At 48.1% G+C, this 22047-nt stretch overlaps 2 protein-coding genes across 3 annotated transcripts; one reads left to right on the top strand and one right to left on the bottom strand.

Annotated features, from left to right (window-relative positions):
* Positions 1 to 777: 777 nt before the first annotated feature.
* Positions 778 to 21999, top strand: LOC139777020 (uncharacterized). Of its 2 annotated transcripts, none has more exons than XM_071714166.1 (2): positions 778 to 1559; positions 16957 to 21999. In XM_071714166.1, the coding sequence occupies exon 2, from the start codon at positions 16977 to 16979 to the stop codon at positions 18411 to 18413; it is 1437 nt and encodes a 478-aa protein (XP_071570267.1). In that variant the 5' UTR covers positions 778 to 1559; positions 16957 to 16976; the 3' UTR covers positions 18414 to 21999. The 2 variants fall into 2 exon arrangements, with proteins under 2 accessions (XP_071570267.1, XP_071570269.1); XM_071714168.1 differs by lacking the exon at positions 778 to 1559 and adding an exon at positions 13137 to 13271.
* On the bottom strand, positions 9939 to 12445 carry LOC139777022 (uncharacterized). Its single transcript, XM_071714170.1, is given in 8 exon segments — positions 9939 to 10467; positions 10469 to 10588; positions 10591 to 10623; positions 10625 to 10652; positions 10684 to 10781; positions 10784 to 10950; positions 10953 to 10983; positions 12030 to 12445. Coding segments are annotated over 8 exon segments (1035 nt in total). The 5' UTR covers positions 12168 to 12445; the 3' UTR covers positions 9939 to 10047.
* Positions 22000 to 22047: the final 48 nt, after the last annotated feature.

Below are 22047 nucleotides of genomic sequence, written 5' to 3'. Positions count from 1 at the left end.
AGAGATCGGATCCAACCCCACCTTCCTAAATACGTTCTAAAAAGCCGCCTTGCTATTAACGGATTAAGAGTCCAAGTAAGCTTAGGACACACGAATAAATGAAACAGTAGTCGAGCGTATTATATACCTCGATTTAATCTACTTTCTCAAAAATGCTTCGATTATTTAATTCGCCTCCTGGCTGGAGCTGGAGCTCTCCATGCATTCCCGACCTTGGTCAGAAGTTTCGGCTCGCTCTCCAGCCGTCATCGATAGCCGGACATTTTCGTCGATTTCCCGGAATTGCCCAAGAAATTCCGTCACATCGGCGCGCCAGCGACGAAGTGTCACTCCTGCGTGGCACTTGCGTCGCGGTCGCGCACACGACGCAATCTAATCGCGCCGCTCCGGCTCGTCCGCTCGGAGCGACGACGCGGGTGGATTCCGCGGCGCGAGGATACCGCCGCGCCGGGCGGGAGGGGGGGGGGTCGGCACCGGGGGGAGCGTCGTCGCGCAACGCACGGCGATAGGGGGGCGAGAGTGGGGGACCGGACGGTCTGACGCAGAAGCGCGTTGGGACTTGGGAGCCGGTCGCGCGGACGATGTGGTGAGGGAGGCCGGTGAGCGCTCGGGGGTGGGGGGAGACCGTCACACATAAACCGCGTATAAACCAGGCGTAAACTTGTCCCCCCCCCTCCCCCTGCGCCGTCTCGCGCGACCTACGTTCACCAACGTGGCTTCACACACGCGCGCGCGCGAGGCAACCCCGTCCAGTCAGCCTTCTCGACATCGGATCGGAGCCAGACGACATTGGGGCCAAGACGGCGGTACGTACGGCAGTCACCGTCGGAGTCTCACGCGGTGCGCGCAGTCAGTTGTCAGCCCGGCTTCGTAGCGAGCGGACGTGCGCGTCTATACGAGAGAGTCTCGCTTCGCGCAGCGGAGCCCGCATCACACCACGTATAATATATCTTGTACACAAGATATACATACGTGTGCTCGCATATATACACGCTGTATATATACGCGTTTACGCCGTCGAGAGCTTCACGCAGTGCAACGACGCGGTACGTCGCGGATCGCTGTCACCCGCGTAGCGCGGAGTTCAAGTTCACTCGCCCGAGCGCGCGGCAGACAGGCAGGCAGGCAGAAGGGCCCGTCGTCTCGCGTCGAGTCTTGCAGTGGCAGCCGATCGTTCCTTTCGGGAGTGCCTCGTCTTTCTCTCTTCCGCGAGTGCCCACTCCGCACGGACGCACTCGTACTGGTACGTTTTTTTACGTCGAGTGTCCACGCCGGAGTAAAGTTGCCGGAGATTCGTGTTACGGGGACGACTGTTATGTCGCAGTGACAGCCGCGCGCCGCACCGCCGCAGGTTCGATGAACGGAGCATTGCCGCGTGCCGTTCCCGTTTCGACGATCGCGTCGCGATAGTTACGCCTGTGGAAAACCCGCGGGGAAACTGTATATTTCTGACTGTTCCGCGGTCCCCCGAAGGTCGATAGGGTCGACTTGGAGATCGACGACAATCGTGGATCGCTGTTCTATCGCGCGCTCCGGATCGACGGAACCTTTCAAGATTGGTGAGTACCATCCTTCCTTGGCGCACGCTGGCGAAAACATTAACAGAAAGGGTCAATTGGCAGCGCGAGTTCGGACGTGAAGAACAATGGTATATTTCATGTGTCGTGTAATTGACCAGAAATTGACGGACACTTAAAATCTCGAAAAAGTTTGAAAAATACGCGCGCCGCTTTTCCGTAAAAATCGCTCGAAGCTCTCGCGTTCGCGAGATTCTCATCATCGATTCGCGACGTTAGAAGCATCTTAGAGCACGTGCTTCCGGCGCGAATGAGACGCGAGAACGGCGCGTACGAAACTCCGAGTCACGGTTTGACAGGACCCTTATACACTGTTAAATATTAAAGGGTGAAATTGAAAATAATATTTTATTATTTTTTTCAACCACGCGTGTCGAAATTTATTATTTTCACACAAAACAGTATTATTTTAATTTCATTGGTTTAATTAAATTAACGCCATATTTCTTTTTAGTAGAAGCAGTGGCTAAAAATGACTCAAATTGAGTATAATTTGACACTACGAATTTAAACAGTGCATTAGCTCACCGAGAGAGACCTCCATATTACACTCGCCTGTCAAAGATCGACTCCTCGCGATCGTCGAAGATTCGAATTACTTCGACGTTGCAAAAAATGCTATAAAAAAAACTAAAATTCAAACGACGATATGAAATTCTGCAAAATATCAAATCGATCTCTTCGCTTCGTTTTATACAAAATGTAGACCAATCAAATTAAGGAAAACGCCGTTGAACGGTCAGGACTGGATCTTGGCCTAATAATATTATTATTTGCGTGAGAATTTTACGTTTAAAATACAGATCGTTTTATAAGATCTGTATTTTGTCATTCTTTGGAAATGCGAGACGAGGCGTATTAAAGACATGCGTCCGCGCGATTTTCGCGAAGCCGAGTAATTGGCGATCTGAGAAGTTCGCGCACACGAATGACGCAATATCGCGCTCGGCGATAACATTCGCGAACGTGATCGTCCCGGGTGCATCCATTGTCCGGCCGCGCGGTGCATATCTTATCGTCCCGATATTCGCGCGGCTGAATCACGCGGACTCTCGAATAACGCAGGTGGTAGATAAAGGCACAGTTTCGAGAAAATGCAATTAATACGCGACCGACGCGGTGACGTCACGCGCGGCCGTTTACGAGGATAAAGCGTCTTCGCTTCGCCGCGACTTACGAAAGTGCGTGCAACACGACGCGTCGTTGTTCGTCGCGTTGCGTCATCCCTCCCCGCGTTCGCGAGGGCCCGCGATAGCGGAGAGAAATAAAAAGGGGGGGGGGGCTGAAATTTTCGCTTCACGGTTTCGGTTCCGCGCGAAACTGGAGGCGATGGAGAACGCGCGCGACGTTCCGCCTTCGCGGTACCGAGTGCGTTTGCGAAATGCATCGCGATCAAGGATCAAGGTCGGATTTTATTTTTACCCTTTCGACTCCGCCGCCATCGCCGCTCGCGTCGCTCGCGCTCGGTTACGTGAGAAGAATCGATATTCTCGTCGTACGGTAAGCTCTCTCTCTCCCTCTCTCTCTCTCTCTCTCTTTTTCTCGCCTCTTAACGGCCGATTATAATTTAAAATTAGCCGATCCCGGCGAATTTGATTAATTGAGACACATTGCGGAATCGAGATACGATTGATAACGTTTCCTCGGTCTTTGCTGTGAAGTTACGCAACGATCGATTTCGTTAAGTCTTTCCACGTGCCCGTGACAGCTACGAGGAGTGATCCATTCTTCTTCTTCTTCGTCTTATTTTGGCACATCTATACCCTATCGGTTAGCATCGGCCATTATACAATTCTCCAAGGAGTGATCCATCGATCGCGAGATCATCTCGCGAAACGGGAACCTCCCCTCTTTCTCTCCCTCCTTCTCTCATTACACTCCGACTCCCCTTCCCCATCGATCTCTCCTCCCACCTCGCCCGCCGCGTGCCGCTATGGCTCTCTATCAAAGTGGGCCACGGCCCAATTTACGGAGCTCTCTCAACCTCGTAGCGTAAACCGTCCGTGCAATAAACTTCACGGACTCCGGCCCGAAGGGCACGCACGTGCACGTTCGCGGCATATTGCTTAGAATTAGACGTGACTGATCCGCGGAAAATCCTCAAATCCATCGAGTTGCAGAAAAACCGAGAAATCGGACGCTGGTGAGAGGAGAGAGAGAGAGAGAGAGAGAGAGAGAGAGAGAGAGAGAGAGAGAGAGACGAAAGATGTGTGGCCGAGTCATTACTGTAATAATATAACTACCGGATGTTCCAGCAATTAGATAGATAAATGGGTAAATAAGTTATACGCAGAAAAAAAGTGTCAAATCGTTATTACGTCGAATTAACGCGTTCATTGTTTCGTAGATACGCAACAACCTATAATCTTCTTATATAAGAATTTCAACTTTTTTTTCTTGGTTATTAAATTACACGAAATGACTTCATTCAAGCAAGTTTTTTTCGCAGTATATTATAATCTTGTTTCTCAAGATTCCCATGTTGAAACTAAAGATATTTTTAAATCAAAAATATGTATATTTTTTTTTATGTACAGCTACCGATGACTTCATTCAAACAGATTTTTTTCATTTAACGTAATTTAATCTCACTTTAAAAGATTTCCACGTCGAAACTAAAAATATTTTCAAATCAAGAATATTCTTTTTTTTTCGTATACATACATACAGCTGCCGATAACGTGTCGTACGCCGAAGTAACGGGTAAATTACATTGAGCCTTCGGATGACGGTGCGTTTATTCGACAATAGAGAGAAAATCGGGGTCGGCACTTGCGGGGCCGGACTCGACTCGGTTTCGATTCGATCGCGTGCGATCGCAATTTGCGCCGGTCGCGCCGCGGCCGCGCCGGAGGTTTCCGCGAAAGAGATCGAGTTATCTGCCGATCGATACGGATATTGTCCGGCGGGGTGTTTGCGGTCGCGTCAGAGAGCGGATTAGCGGTATCTGCGTTGCGCGGAAATGCACGTAGTCGCAGGTGTTACGTTGCAACTTGCGAGCGGTCGCAAGTGCAGCTACTGCTAGTTACGGTTCTCCCGTCCGTGCACGTTAATGTGTGTGTGTATGGCGTACGCGCGGCCGGATATATCGGCGATATCTAAGGCGTATATACGTGTCGTCGCGTCTCGGACATTGTGGATTAAACGTTGCGTCATCGGCCGTTCATCGATCACCATCGTGTAAATTAACAGAGAGGGAAGGAAAGAGAGACAACGGTGAGCGTCTTGTATCTGTTTGCGCCGCTCTATTTCTTATTTAAACGATATCGACGGCAAATCGCTATTCGGGGCGAGCTCATTTCCAATTCTTGTTAAACTCCGTAGGTAAACGCGAAGAAATAGCGCCAGTCGACGAAAATATCGTGGATATCAATGTTTCAACGACCGTATTACCGCGGTAAGAATTGCGTCACGAGCGTTAATTCGAGGTGGCTTTGCCTCTCACGTCGCGGAATCGAGCGATCAAATTCCGCGACGATCGCGGTTCAGAAGCAGCTGCGACTGCGGCAGCGGCAGCGGCGGGGCGGCGGGGCGGCCGGTTTATCGATCATATTAGCAAATATCAGACTCCGTTGTTCGCCGCGATGACCTTTTCCCGCTCGTATTATGCAACGAAGGTGAATGGTCTAACATAACAGCCTGCACGTGTTGCAGTCACGTGGCGGACGGGACGGGACGGGACGGGACGGGGCGGTCGCAACAACACAAGGCGAACCGACCGCGCGAATTGCGCGAGCGTTTGCGCGCTATGTGCTAACAGTTGCATCACGCACCGCGTTATTTCTTAAGCGACTTTCACACCGCCCAAAGAATCGAGCCGCGCGCCAGAAGGCCGCACAATTTATGTAGCTACCTAAATCAAATTGCGGTACATTTTTATTAACTGCTCGTCGATTAAAGAAATTCAAATACCGTATTTCTTAGACTTTTATCTTTTAAGGTTAAAATTTTAAAAGAGAATGCATTGCAATTTTGTAATCATTATTTATAATAGAATGCCGTGTATATGCACGAATACGCGCTACACCACATGTCACAAGAATCATAATTTTCGGAGCAACAGGATAAACAAATCGGTCGCTTTGTTCGGAGCTCGCGGGGAAAAAGAAGGGGAACGTCGATCGTGTCACGATGTTGTCATCACGCGCGTATATTATGTAACGCGGATAAACGCTTTAGCGCAAAGGCCTCGCTCGTTACCCGCCCGTGTCACGTGTAGCGGGAAGGTCGGGGCGCGTCGTAAGAAACGCCGTGGATCTCACGTGGATCGCGAGCCCCGCCGGAACGTGAACGTGCGACATTGTGCGAGAAACGCGATCGAAACCGGTAAACATCCCGGAGAACGAATCACCGCGAAATAATAAACGCGATGAAAACTATTGAAAACGCGAACGCGTGCGATTGGTACGCGATGTCTCGAAAAACGAGGGCGAATTAAGATTCCGTGGAGACTCCTTGCCCCCCCCCCCTCCCCTAGCCGCGATAATTACGAAGCGGGGCGGTGCGTCCGGCGGCTTAAAATGTGTATAGGAGCCACCACACACGCACTCGTCTCATGTAATTCCTGGCTTATTTGGAGCAGTACTGCTTAAAGGTCATTACTCAAGAAGAAGAAGTCTCATGTAATTCGGTCTCGCTTCTGCCTGGCCTTTCCCCTTCCCCTCCCGCATCGAATCGTATCAAGCCGGCCGGGCCGCGTGACGCACGATTATGTAACGACAAAGCGTGCCTCTGTTACGCGACTATAATGCGACTATACCGGGTGTCGTCGATCAATCTGGCGCTGGTTCCCGACCTCTCGTTTTTCCGGAACCTCTTATCGAGCACCGGAGTGCTCTAAGAGCCTTGGACACGCGCGCGATTACGATCTTCCTCGAGATCCGCGATCTCCCCCCTCCTCTTTCACCCCTCGGGGATTTAATCTGCGATCTCGCGATGCAATCGGGTCGCGCGCGCGTCGTAAAATTTTCCTTTCTCGTTCCGTTGATGATCGGAGCGGCGCGTTATCGCGGTCCGGTTGCATAATGAGCGGGAAACGAAATCGGAGACCGGTTCGAAATGCCTCGGCGGAGGCCGATAACGGTATCAGTGCTCGCTGTTACGTGAGCGCTGACCGCAAGACCGCAATCGTAACACGTCGCCACCACGGCCAAAGCGCGGTCGGGTGTCGGGTGGCCCGGCATTGTGCACATGCCTTTATGTGTACCAGCGCGCGCGCGCGCGAGCGCTCGCTTAAGTTCGTCGTACCCGGACTATTTTCGGGGCGTTCGCGCGCATCCTATTCAGCGGTTTTTCTGAAATGCACGTTCCGCAAGTAATAATATCCAGCGGATGGTCGTGCTCCCCAAGATCGTCACGCACAGACAGACGTGCCCGAGTTATTTATTATAGATTATTATTATTATACGTATTATATCCGCCGCCTCGTTATCGATTCAGTTAAAATTTTTTACATCTCGCTTACTACGAGATTATCGTCCCGTATAATTCCGCCGAGCTTTATTATCGCAGCTCCGTAGGATCGTTTGTGATCGTAGCGCGGAGAGAGTGTTATTCTCTCTCCTAGATATAATAATTTTAGACTTCCGTCCCGTCGCGAGATTTTCCGGCGGTCGGCCGGCCGCGGCCGGGAAATAATGTAAATAAATTTCCGGGAAGATATACACACGGGTGAGAATACGTCGCGTATGCACATTGTATAAGCCGCTTCTTCGAACGAATGCGTCAGGAGAAAAAAAATAAACGCTGGCACCGGGTCAACGGATGAGTTAATCGAGATACGGCGTGATATCATGCTAATTACTCATCGAGCAACGTAATACGTCGCTAATTATTTTGTATTCTAAACTACACGGAGAAAAAAATAATGTTGTATCAACAGCCTGAGTCTAATTGGAAATAATCTTGTTAATTCAATACATTATGGTTTTGTTTTAATGAAATAAGTATTTTTTTTTATTAAATAAGTATTGTTTCACTAATACTGTTATTGAATTTACAAGATTATTTCCAATTAGACTAATGCTGTTGATACAACATTATTTTTTTCTCTATGTATGATACTGATTTCGTAAGCGTTGTTTATGAACGTCGCAAGCGCTGTTTCCGCGGTTACAACGTCGTCAAACGACAATATTCCATTTTCATATCTATATGTATAATTTTTTTGCTATTTTATAAATATATTTGCTGTATTTATATATATTTGTGTGTGCGCGTGCGTATATTATAATATAGTAAATATATAATAATTGCACAACTGCGTCGAGATTCTTTTCTCAAATCGACGTCGCAATGCGGAAAGTACGCCGCATTCTCGGAGAAACGGCGCCAAACGGCTCCGCGGAAAGCGTAGAACGCGCTACGATTTCGTGCTACGCATTAATCCCCGGGGCGGATTTTCCGCGCATCGGCACGTTCCCGGAAGGAGAGCGCGAGTCCCGTCGAGACGCAAATGCGACGCTTGTGCCGTGCCATGCACGCAGCAGCGGGCCACGTGCGGGGCCGCCGCATTGCGCAACGCGCGGACGGAACACGTGCCCGCTTTATACGAACAACGCGTTCTATCTCCCTCCCGCTATTTTTCCTCTCTCCTTTCCCGGTCCGGCCCGGCCATTCCCGGAAAATTAGATGATACCGGCGGGAGGAGGGAGAGGGGAGATAAGATTTCCTCGGAAATGTCGATTGATAGTGACGACCCCCGGAGAGATACCGCGGGGAGACGCGTGGCTCGGAGGAATTACCATCAGAGGAACGCGCAGTTGGCCGCGACGTTTTTCCTGGTGCTAACAACAAACGGCGACAACAACGAATAAATATTAATAGCGCGTGATTCGTGAATCGCGAGTGACCCCGATCTGATCTAATTTCCCCGAGACTTTCGATCTCGCTTGACGAATTCTAGCGGCCTTCTGGTTCCCGAAACTACGATAGAGATCAAGGTAGAGCGAGAAAAACACGCAGATAACGTCAATCGTTAAACCTAAAGATTATAGTATGGTATCTCGGGAATATTATTGTCTCGAAAAGAGGATTCTTCGCGTCACGGAGAGTAAGGTACCTAAATGTACCAATGCTTGGACACGTACCTATGTCTGGACATTTTTATCATTTTAGTCCCTAAATAAGTTATAAGGCGAATTAAAATCAAAGAATCAAAGATAATAAAGGTTAGATCTTAAGTGTCCCAGCATTGATACATTTACCTTAACACACGTCGACCGTGGACCGGCGCGCGATTCAGTGAGCTCATCATTAAATTATATCGAGCCAAGTCACCGAGAGCGCGCGACGTAGCGTCACGATGATTTTTCGATGTGGAGATCGAGTGGAGCAGTAAACGGTACGCGACGCGGCGGAGTTATGAGATTGCGCAACGGCGTCTGGTGACGTTTCGACGGAAAACCCGTGGGTGCACCCACCCACGATATGCACGCGTAACGATACCACGGCCGGTAGCGATGATTCGGCGAAACCGATTGCGAGAAAAGCGACGCCGTTTACGTGATTCAGCCTCGTTTCTCGTTGCCGATGACGCCTCGTCCTCGCGGAAAATGCACGAAATCGTCGCCTCGCCTATTGACCTGCGTCACGTATCTGCCCTTGCAGCGTTCGCGCGAGCGAAAGATGAGACAGAGGGAAGGAGAGAGGCCTACGTCATACGTGTACGGTGCATGCGAACCTTATTATACGGAATCTAGAATCGGCCGATTAATTGAGCAGCGATGCGCCGTTTGGAATATATACGAAAGCGATCGATGAGATTGCGTAATGTTTCCATTTAGTTTTCACGCGTTAGAATTTCATAAGCATTCCATTTCCGCGGAGCGCATTAGCCGATAAAAATAACAGAGCAACATTTGCATGTTGACGTCACGTCGATCTATCTAAAGGCCTCGTATCCCGATTTGAATATCAGAACGCGCCTTTACGTACGTCTTCATTAATTTGTGCGTGACGCAATTGTTTCATAATCGTGGGATCATGGATCACGATGAGTGAGAGAAAGAAAAAACGATAGAGAGCGGGAGGAATGACGTTAGGAGTGTTTATCGCGTCTATTCTTTATTGCCGTTTTAATTTCGATAAGTGATGTCACTGCTTCTTCTCGGCTGAAGAATTATTTCGTTGGTAAATAAGATAAACATCATATTTGTGCGAACCTGCGGTCTATTTGTTCAAAATCACTTCCGTCCAGTAAAAGTTAATACGCGACGCTGCCGCGCAGTTCGAACGCGAGAAGGACGGAAAGGAACCTCGCGATATGTGATCTTCCTTCCTGGATCGCGCGCGAATTCGCCGATTATTTTGACTCCGTCGTAAGCGGAAGAACGGAACGTGATTCCCCGGCCGTATGAGTTGTTAAAATTAATTGAGCCTGCGATAGAAAAAGAAAATACGTCGTTTCGTGAAGCAATTTCACCGACAGAAAGGCTTGCAGTTTGTTTAAGGTAAACATTTTTTATAAAATTTACATTGTATTCTGTGTATAACCTGTTTGTTCACCGAGATGTGGCATTGGCATTGACATATCGTAATATGATGGCGATACAGTTGGAGTTGTTAAAGGAGATGCTGGTATAGTTGACAATGACGGTGACGATGGTGATACTGATATTGATGATAAAGGACGTGATACATGCGGCCTAGTGTGATATAATTCGGCAGAATGTTGACGTTGTATAGGTGCATTAGGAGGTTGCTCTTGCAAAATTTGTTTCATTTCAAGATCAGAGATAATGGAAAATATTTGTGATTTAGCTATATTTTGATAGTAAGGAGAAAAACTGTTTACCGTTGCTGCAATACTTGAAAAAAACGTGTTTATTGCATTAGAATCATTAGATTGTTGAGTCGGTGGAGTTATTTGCGCTTTTGCAGTTTTTTTCTCTCCAAAAATATTTTATCATCACTTCTGATGCCGTTTCTGGTTGTGTTTGACATTTATTTTCTTTATTCTTAGCTTAGTTGATATTTTTTCTGTTAATGTCTTTTTGTTTTCTCTTTTTCTCATTTCAACGTGTAACTCATCATCCACATTATCATCACTTGTCTTTATCGTTGTTTCGATCATCTCTTCTATCATCGTTTCGATCATCTCTTCTACCAATCTCTTCTATCATCGTTTCGATCATCTCTTCTATCATCGTTTCTATCATCTTCTCTCCCATTGTTTGTATCATCATATTCGTCTTCATTACGGTTCATCCTTCATTATTATCATCACTGACATCTTCTAAATTACTGCACGTGTCTCTTTCTTGCATGAATGGTAGTAAGAACGACATTTCATCTTCAAATTTCCATTTTTTTATTTTTGAGGCGGACTGTCCACTTTTTGTTTCACGTTTTTTTTTTAACGCTCTTCTAAAGAATCTCGAAGATTTGTCCATGTTTTTTACAAGCAGTCGCTGGAAAAAAACGAACAATTTGTTTATATTAATATTTATTGTATATTTTATATTTATAATTTTTTATTTATTATCTTATATTTCGTAGGTTCTTAGCTACTGGTGATTCGTATAAAACAATAGCTACCAGTTATAGACGTCGGACATTCAACGGTGCAATCGATTGTTATTCAAGTATGCGAAGCGATAATAGAGAATTTGATGCCACTAACAATGCAAAGCCTACAGTGGATAAATGGAAAAAAATTGCCGAAGAATTTTGGGATATTTGGAATTTCCAAATTGTTTAGGCGCTCTTGATGGGAAACATGTGACCATTCAAGCTCCGCAAATAGTGGATTCTCAGTTTTTTAATTATAAGAAAACGTTTGTCCATTGTTCTTTTAGCATTAGTTCGATGCACATTACAAATTTATCGCGGTAGACATAGGCGGATATGGTAGAATAGCGATGGAGGCCTATTTTCCAATTCTAAATTGGGTAAAGCTCTCGAAAAAAATAAATTGAATATCCCGAAAGATAATGCGCTTCCTAATACGCAGAATGTTATGCCTTATGTCATAGTTGGCGATGAGGCATTCCGTTAAAAAAATATTATTAAGACCATATCCTGGTTCTCAAATTCAAGAAGATAGATCAAAAAGAATTTTTAACTACCGTCTCTCACGCGCACGAAGAGTGTCGGAAAACGTATTTGGAATATTGAGTCAAAAATTTCAGCGTTAACAATCGAAGACTGAAGTTAAAACCAGAAAATGCAGATAAAATCATTTTGACTACGTGCATTTTGCACAATTATATCCGAGACTATAATTTAATGCCACACAACAAGACCATGCGCATAGAGCTGATAGAGCTGACATTGGTTTACAAAATTTACCACGACAAGGAGGAAGTGCAACAAATACTGCATTTACTGTTCGAGATGCATTCAAGGAATTTTTTATGACAAAGCATGGCCGTGTTGAATGGCAAGACACATAAATTAAAAAATATTTTATAAAAACTATTTTATTAATACAATAGAATAAATTATATTCATCTTACCTGGCTGGTTCATTTCTTTCGCAATTCTTCTCCAAGCATTTTCTTTAAATGTATTGTCACTATATTTTGAATGGCTCATTACATACAATGGCTCACAAGATTTAACCATTTCAATTAATTTTTCCTGGTCCATCTTGTTATTGCGTCCGTTCTTTACCGTTATTCAGTTCAGACTGTCCGACTCGCCACCGACAAGTCCCGACAAGTTCCGACACGGACCGTCAAAACATTCTTCGCGATAATGTCGGTCAATGTCGGTACGTTCCGTTGACGGAACGTGCAGGTCGGTGCCGGTTAGTGTGAACAGTCTCGTTAAAACGCATTGTTTAATGTTTTGTCGTGCCGGTGTCGGTACGTGTCGTTGCCGGAACGTGACGGTCCGTGCCGTATAGTCTGAATCAACCGTAATACGTGGCGTACGTCACGCGGCGCGACGCAACGCGGCGTTTCCGCCGTCCGTGTACGTCACGGCGCGAGTGCGACGCGAAATGCGACCTATAGCGGCCGCGGTTGTTTACGCGATCTGCGTCGGAATTATATTAGCCGAACGACGTTGAACGCGGCGCGGTGCTTTACGCGCGTCGCAGCCATCGCGACGATCAACAATGTTGTTTACGCGTTTAATCAGAGACATCGATGCGAGTAAACACGCCGCTTCGGCGGAATCGGCGTTTCTCCCTCGCGAAGACTCTCGAATCGAGTGTCGAGAGCGGGAAGTGCCGCGTGGCCGAGCGCGCGCACGCGACAATCAGCCCGAAATCCGCGCGTGAATCGTCGCGCGCTTCGAAATAGATCGCGCCCGCGAGATCATAGAGCAATTTACGAGTCACCGAAATAATTTCGAGCTAATTTCAAAACGCAGAAGAGAACGTCGTGTCGCGGGAGGTCGTCCGCCGTGGGCGGAAATCGCGAGTTCTCTTGGAGCACGTCCATCGGGATTTCGCAAAGTTGCGATATCAACGAGCGGAGCGTACGTTGCACGCATTCTCAAATCTATACGATTCTTTCCCAATTGATAGTTAGAGACAATTTAGCCTCGGTAAAGAAGAGCAACTCGAAATTCTCTCTCCGTTATATTCGGTCAATTTTTTTTTAATTGGTGCACAGTGGATGTTGGAATTATAATTGTTTTGACGCTGGATGATCGGTTTCATTCTAACGAGCCTCGTGACTTGCGTGGGCGGCTTTCGCGACGCGACGCGGAAAAATCGACAGGTCGGATCGAGCGAAGGATAACGTGAGTCACGCGAAACTCGTCGTACGTAATTGGGCGGCTTGAATTCCAGGAGATTGCTCAATTTTCGACGGCGTTTCGTGTCCCGATAATTCATTGCTCCGTGTCGCGCGCTCTGATATATCGAGGAAACCGACCGACCGACCACCTCGACTTTCAAAGCCGGTCGGAATCGGTGTTGTAATGCGTCGGCAATCCGGCTCGCCAGGAGAACAGACTTCCAGAGATTGCATCCTTCAAACGATCCTGCGAACGCGAGCGAAGTAATCGCGGAGTCGACTCCGCGGTCAAAAATAATACGGTTATCGGAACGACTCGCTTTGCGGGAAACGGGTGATACATCGTCATCGCGAAGATTCTGATTTACTTCCTTAACTATTCTATTTCCCCGCGACGTGACGCATAACGCGGTGTTGACGGCGCTCTTCCTCGTGTCACGCGAACACGAATTATTCGACCCAGTTGAGCGCGAGAGAGTCGTAGAATTAATGAGTCACTCCCGAACTTCTGAAAAAAAAAACAGACGACGGCGAGTTGCGTAACGCCATATTAAATAACGAGCGTGCGCGTCACGCCGGTGTGAGTCGTCTGATTTCCATATCAGGATCCTAGAAATCTTCGCTGCGTCGTCATAAGAGTATACTTCGAGATGGTTTTTCGTTTTGGCGTACAGTCTGCGATCGAGAGAGGTACTCCTCGTGTCAGTAAACCCGTCGGAGTCGCGGTACTGCCGGATCGTTTGTTTGCGGTTATTTTCTCCATTTGTCTCCGTTTGTCTCTGTAAAAACGGGTTCAGGCCGAACGAGCGCGAACGAACGCGAACGAACGAGCTCTTTCTTTTCGGCAAGAGAGGAAATGCTTTCGTCAATATAAATTTAGACTCGTTTGTACTTGCCATCCATGCAAATTCATTCCTTCGTTCGCACTCTTTATCTGGTCTCAACTTTACCGGTCTCGTGCTTGTGTGTCGCAAGATTGAAAGGACTCTATCTCGTAATGAGCTAAATGTCATGTCGGATGCGTGATGTTTTTGACTGGATCCAGACCAAGCAAACGAGCGCGAACAAACGCGACGAACGCGACTGAACAGTTTGCTTTGACGAATCCGCCGCGAGCACCAGCGAGTCTGAATCTTCCGCGCGGAGCAAGCCTTTCGCAGCAACGGAGACTCGACTCTCATTAACGCGCCACATGCGTCTTACGACGAACGCGTAGCGTACACTTCCGCGGAAATAAGCGCCGCTAGCTAGCGGCTTACATAACGTGCGTCGTTACATCCGTCGCGCGCGAAACGCTTTATCATTTATATTGCCGCGGGAGGTAAAGTTCATCAATAGTTGCGTAACCGCGCACGAGCGGGGGTTTTACTGCCAAGATCTTACTTCCCGCGTCGACTATGATTTGATAGCGTAACGAGCATGTCTCTGAATAGAAATCCAGTATAAAGAGAATCAGGAAGCGATTAGAGAACTGTCCGACTGAGAGATCTGTTTTATATAAAATATTCCGTCCAATCAGTGACGTAAAGAAAGTGGAATAGATAAAATTTTCTACTCACCGCGCACGAGTTTTTTTTTTTTCTAAAGATGATTAATGTCCATTTCTATCAATGTAGATTAGATTTAATCTCGGTTTAATTTACTTTTTATCCTTTTCTAGCTCTAAGAATTAGAAAAAGTTTAAAGTTAATCTACATTGGTAAAAACCGACATAAATGAAGATAATCTTACTTCATGTTTAGTTTTTTTCGTTGACGGACAGTTAGTTGTGAAATCGCCGTACAGACTTTCGGACGAAATTCAGTGCCTAGGATCGTCGGGATTTTTACGAGGTCGAGTTCGTGCACGATTATCGTAGCGACGATAAGCGATGCGATCGACACACAACACGCCGTGCCTATTACGATTAAAATATTCTCACATATGGAGCACGCCAATTTACGTAACGATACTTATCTCATCTCAGAGTGGATTTTTTAGGCCACAAATCATATAACTTATATCGACGATTAGCTTGTCGCAAAGTGATCGACGACGATTGATCCGAAAAAGAGAGAGAGAGAGAGAGAGAAGGAGGAAAAAGACACGGGAAAAAAGATGTCTTTCTTGTGCATCTTCGCGGGCATAATTAGTACGTTAGCGTTAATGGCCTCAAGCTGCATCGAGACTTGTACAATATTGATAAATAAATATCGAAGGTCGAGCAAACGTGTGTTTTCTGCCGTTATTTATTGCGAGACGACGCGACTGCGCGACCGTTCGACATCCAGAACACGTGGATCGGCGCGGTGAACGCACGTGCGCGCGGTTGCATAACCGCGCCGCGCATCCGCTGCTCGGATTAAGGCTTAAGCCCCTTGCACAATGCCAGGCAACAGGCAATAGGAACAGGGAATAGAAATCAGAAATCATGTATAAATGCAGAATAAACAGTGACACAGGCAATAGGCACAGAGTTTCCGTCACGTTGGAAATTCTATGCCTATTGCCTGTTGCCAACCAATCATAGCATTCGAATTTTTTAGGTTGTAATTAACGATTTTTTGGTTATTTCCTGTTCCTATTGCCTGTTGCCTGGCATTGTGCAAGGGGCTTTACGTACGTATACGAAGGCGATGCCGGCGGAGTATTTTCATCCGCGATCGCGGGTTAAAAATAAACGCGCGAAGAGTAGACGCGCTCGTTCCCGCCTCGTGGCGCTTAATCGCGAACCGATAATCGATTTGGGGACAATCCAATTATACAAGCTTGCGTCACGGTTGCCCGAAACGGTATCTCCGTCGTCAAAATTGCAGAATGTTATCTCGAAGAAGCCGCCGCTAATTGGTCGATTGTCCGAAAAAGATCCGTCGGAATTCAAGTTCACCGCGATTCCTCAATCTTCTCGTAAAATCGTCGCGGATCGAAAAGATCAAGGAGGCCCGTTCTTGTGGAATATCGATTGTTGCGTAAGAAGTCGCGAAATGACGACGTATTTTTTTTTTTTAATCGGCAGAGGTGAAACGAACGTTCACCGGCCGGGTTCACTGGCACCTTCGACCTTGGCGAACGTGACCTTACTCAAGGCTATTTTGCAACTTCGGACGAGAGAGGTGCGCCCGTTGGCAGGGCGAGCGCGAGTCTCTCGATCTCTAAAAATTCTTTTATCTCTGGCTGTTCTCTCCCGCGCTTTGACGTCAGAAGCAGCCGCATAAATCAGTTGTCTTTGTCGCATTGAAACGTATCATTAAAAAGATTAAAAAGAAAACAGATTTGATGAATAATAATTTTCCTTCTGCATCGAAAGAAGGTTATTTCCAAATTAAACTTGAAAAGGATGGAGATTATATTCTTAGAAGGAAAGTTTCTGAAGAACTTTGTAATTTCCATTTTTCAAAACCTAGATCCAATACAGTTTGATAATAAGCTTTCAAGATTATATAAGTATCTCTATAATTAGATACTCCCCCTCTCTCTTCCACTTGACACGTACAACGATACTGATCGCGGTAGCCTGATTGTCAGCCATTCCTCTCTCTCTCTCTCTCTGACGTATGTATTATCGCCGCGCGCCGTCTGGAACGCAACGCGAGTTTCGTCATCGCTGCTGTTCGCCGCGCACGCGAATTGACCCACGAGTAAAAAATCGCGCGACGATATCTCCATTTCGCATCGATTAACTCTGACCGATTGCCCCTTTTCCGTTCCAGATGTACTAAGAAGACAAATTATGGTGGCAGAGTTTGTCGCCCGCCAGAGTGGATCGCCCATCAATGGTGAGACCGCGTGTCTGAACAGCAACATGCCGGCCACGCACACAATGGCCCATAGCGGCGGTCACGGCGCGCCCCACGGCGGGCCCCACGACGCCCATGGACCCCTCACGGTGCCTCTCACGCATCCCGGCCATCACGGCGGACCGCCGGCCGCGATTCAGCAGCAGCATCAGCATCAACCGCAGCAGCAACTGTCGCCGCAACAACAGCAGCAGCAGCCTCAACCGCCGCATCTTCATCACCATCATCAGGCCCAGCAGCCGCAGCAGCAGCCGCAGCAACAGCAACAGCAACATCATCACGATGGTTCGCCGCATCATCACGATGGTGCGCCGCATCATCACGATGGTTCGCCGCAGCATCCCGATAACTTCTCGCCCAACTTTGACATACGAAAGGAGCTGTTCTCGCAGCGCAAGCAACGCGAGTTCATCCCGGACAATAAGAAGGACGACAGCTACTGGGACCGTCGCAGGCGCAACAACGAGGCCGCCAAGCGGTCGCGCGAGAAGCGCCGCTTCAACGACATGGTCCTGGAGCAACGGGTGATGGAGCTCAGCAAGGAGAATCACATTCTCAAGGCGCAGCTCGATGCGATACGCGATAAGTTTGGCATCTGCGGCGAGTCTGTCATCAACACGGAACACGTGCTGGCCGCGCTGCCGACGGAACCCCCGATCAGCGTGAAACGCGCGAAGATACCGCCGTCGGCGGCGCTTCTCTACGCGCGCACGCCGAGCCCGGTGCACACGTCGGTGATCCATCAGCCGGTGAGCGGCGCCCGTTCGCCCAGATCGCCGGCCCAGCTCTATGTGCCCGAGACGACCGCTTACCCGGAGACCGAGAGCTTCCAGTACCCGTACTCGCACCCAGCGATGCACCACCTGGACACCACGAGCGCGCTGAACCTGTCGTCGCGCGGCCGCCGGGCGCAATCGCCGTTCGAGCTGTCGTCGGGCAGCGGCGACGAGGCCGGTCCCCAGATAATCGTGGGCTCCCAGAACAACCCGGCCGTCAACAACAGTCTGCCTCACAAGCTCAGGCACAAGTCGCGCATCGGCGACAAGGACGCCGCGAGCGCGCTCCTCGCGCTTCAGGGAATCAAGCAGGAGCCGGGACCGCGGGCGTCGCCGCCCTGGGACGAGGGTTCCAGCGACGAGCGCGATTCCGGCATCTCGTTGGGCGCCGAGTGGACCGGTCCGACCGTCACCGCGGTCACGGAGAGCGATCGGGAGGTGAAGATGAAGCTGGACCGTCTCGCGTCTGAGGTCGCGTCCCTGCAATCGATATTCCGCCTTGGGAAACCCGTCGCGGCAGCGGCAGCGGCGGCGGCCGCGGCGGCGGACAGCCTGGTGACGGGTCACTCCGCCGCCACGGTCAACGGACCGTGAAGGACACGGTCTCCCTTCCTTTGCGGGTCACTGCGAGTCCTCCTCCCCTCGGCCGGATGTCGGGGTTCTTGGAAATTGGACATGGAGACGTCGTCTGGAGGACGCGTGGGAAGAACGACGAATCCTTAGATCGTCGCGCCGAGCTGAGCGTCGTGTACGCGATCGATCGTAAAGGATTTTGTAAAATAAAATTCGTGTTTATTTAAAGGATGAAGAGCGCGCAAAGAGTTCTCGCGTGCCGGTGCAACGGCAGCAGACGTGTAGCAGCCGCTTGTTCGTCCCGCGATTCGCCGATATATGAAATAAGAATAGAATACTCGTGAGTCTCTCGCGAGTAATTCGCGATTACCGATTGCTATCGATCTGTTTGTTGCACGAGAGTCATCGATAACGAAAAAAAAAACTTTAATCCTTCAACCCGTAGACTATACCTCCCCGGAACGCGAGGCTTCCTCTTCGATAAAACTTATAACTTATTGTGATACGCGAGAACGCGAGAGATATCAGTTTGCGCCGTTTTGGAAACGAATCCCCCCTCCGATGGATTCGACGGCTACCGGTCGAAGGGTTAAAGGCGTTCTCCACTCTTGGTCCCGAAGCGAAGTGGAGTTAGGAGTTAAGAGCCGAATGCGATACCTTGTAGCGCTGTAAGTTACGTTGTAAAACTCCCGTAGGCTAATCGTTCTTCTTATCGTTATTACCATTATCGTTAACTAGAGAGCTTTGTCGATTCGGGTAAACGTGTCGCGGCGAATCGGGCCGAGCGTACACTGCAAATCCAAGTGTTATTTTCGCTGGAGCTCTTCTTAAACATTTCTCACCGTTTTAAATTAAACGTGTTAAATGACGTAATTTAACACGTAAGAAACACGCGAAAGGAGCTTCAGTCAAATGTGTCATTTTTAAACGTTTATGCGTGTAAAAATAACTTAGATTTGCAGTATAATCGGCGCGATCAGGTGAACGAAGCACCGCGATCTGTATTAAATAGAGCATTATATATTAATACACGCGAGTTACTCCCCTGATTGATGATTGGTCGCGCAACCGGCTATCTCACTACCATCGGATATCCATAATACGATTCATTCCCGTGTACGAAACAGGGATTACTTCTTCCTCCTCTTCTTTTTTTCTTCTTCGCGTCATCGTCATTATCATCGTCACTTTCTTTTCCTATTTGCGATCACGTGACGATCTCGCGCAGTGGAGCTTCGAGGCGTAGCTTTAATTCGCGCCCTCGAGTCACTTAATTTATTTGCCTTCGTTAATCTTGTACACCTGCACGATCGTTGTTAATTATCGAAAACTTTCGGAAGCGATATCTACTTTGCTCGAAACTTTGGAAATTCGGTTCGCTGGTACATTCGTTACGAATTCGCTTCTTTATTTATTGCCTCTGCCGTCGCATCTCTCGAAATCCCACGCCGAAACTTGGACGAAGCTCCGCGAGTTTCTCGGATTCCTTTTCCTTTTGTTCTTCGTTCCCTCGAACGTTTCCCAGGTCCGAATCACTGGCTGGTTAATCCGGACTTGATTGCGTGAACGGGAGAGAATCGCGAGGCAGCGTCTCCTCGGCATTCATGCCAAATTTTCTTACGACTTTTGCGCGACTGTCCGTTGTCTCCTTTTTTTATACTTTTGCTATCGAATCCATCCTACGGTCGTGGCGAGTGTCTATATATATTGATGTACATGTATGAAGAAAGAAACGAAAGAGTGCATCTGTGTTACAAAACGCCGGACGAGAAACGCTAACTTTGATGTATGTACAATCGCCGCGGAAAGTCCTCTCGGAAGGCGGAAATTTAGCGCGTATTGAAGTATTAAGCGAGCCTATAAGTGTATGTAATATATATTTACATAGCATATACTTGCAAGAAATATATATATTATATGCATATTATATATATATATATATTTGTCAAATTTATGTATCTTTCGATATCATTGAAACGAGCTGTAACGCACGTGCAGTGCTTGATTGTGCCGTTGCCGATTCGAAGGTGCGAGAGATTACGTTATATTGTAACAATAAGACCGGCCGAGACATCGAAATCGCGTTATCGGCGCGGAACCAAAGTGTGATTTTTCTCGAAGGTGCGAGGAAAGGAAGGAAAACGAGGAATATTTATCCGACGATGATGGAGCGATCGAAGTCGGCGACGTGGGGAGAGAACCGGCGTCGATGTACTTTGCTGATCATTGTCCCCGCTCGATCAACCATTCGTTTCTTACCCCATGTGATAACGCTAAGAGCGATAGAGACGCGAATCGACGTGAACCCGGGAGCAACCGTAAATAGCGAGAAGGCATCTCTATTTATTGTACACTAATCGCCTATGTTATATACGGCGGGGCATGCGACGACGACGACGAGGAGGAAATTGGAGCATTGGAATCGCTGCAGGCGGCGGTGTTTCGGGGGTCCCCTCTCGCGAGGCAATCCGTCGCGTCTCTCGCGGATAGGATCTCGTCTTTATTCCTCTTGCCCCCGTATTTTTTTATGTTACTCCCCTCCCCCGGCGTGAATGTTCCATATTTTGTACGGTATGCTTGTAAATACCGCGACCAGCGACGGTATTGCGCGAGGAGCCTCGACCATCGCCGAATTTTCAACTTTCCTGATGGTTGCCTGACCGAACGGACAGAACGCAAACGTTGATTAACGCGTCTCAATAGCAATGTAAATATAGCAATAAAACGTTTCGAGTCGTCGTCGCCGAGCTCCGACACGCTGTCGAAGAACGACGTGTTCGCCGGCAACACCGCCGCATTTCGCAGTCGCGTCGCTGTAAGATACCGAGAGTGCCTGTTGTAACGACGAAGTCATATGCGTTTCTCGCTGCGGCCGCCGGCCTCCGGTGGTCGCCGAGATGAACGAAGATGCTGCACCGTGTAAATACGTTGTCTTCTATTGTTAACTAACGAGCGACCGCGAGTTTCGCGATCAACGTCGACGACGAGGTTTCGACGCGATTCCGGATTTAATACACTCTACATAAACTCAGGTATACAATAAACAAACACACACACATACATACATACATACATACATACATATGTACACACACACACACACATATCCCGATTACTCGCGCACTATTTGCCTCGTTCGCCTCGAACAATCACGATAACGCGATCGCGAGAGAGCCGACACGTTACAAATTGTACATATACAATCGCACCTTTTTTGCCAAAAAGCAGTTACGAGGACCGCCGGAACGTCGGCCGGAGAAGGAACGACACTCTTACCCCCTTTCTGCCCTGCTCCTTCTTCCATTCTCCCTCTTCCATCCTCCCCTCAATTGTGCCCCGCGAAATCGTTCGCGCGCGTTTCGACTACAGTTCCTATGCACTATACTAACGGTAAAGCGACTTAGAGGCGAGGATCGATGACCCGTCGTCCGATTTACGATTAAAGAAAAACAACCGTAATTCCAACCAATCGAATAAGCTTGGTTCTCCTTTCTCCGGCTGCTCGGAGATGTAAGTATTTAAACTCTAAGGGACATATCCACAGCGCGTGTAGTGTACTTGTATATGAATATCGATAAATAAATATTTTCAATGTTTTTGACACAAAGCCCCTCTGTCTAGTTCTTTGATATCCTATAGCGCACTCTTTCCTGCT

This window comes from Temnothorax nylanderi, unplaced genomic scaffold, assembly GCF_030848795.1.
Source record: "Temnothorax nylanderi isolate EJ_2023f unplaced genomic scaffold, tnyl_v1.0 TNYL_tig0136_pilon, whole genome shotgun sequence".
Taxonomy (NCBI): Eukaryota; Metazoa; Arthropoda; class Insecta; order Hymenoptera; family Formicidae; genus Temnothorax; species Temnothorax nylanderi.
This window is presented reverse-complemented; position numbering and strand designations above follow the sequence as displayed.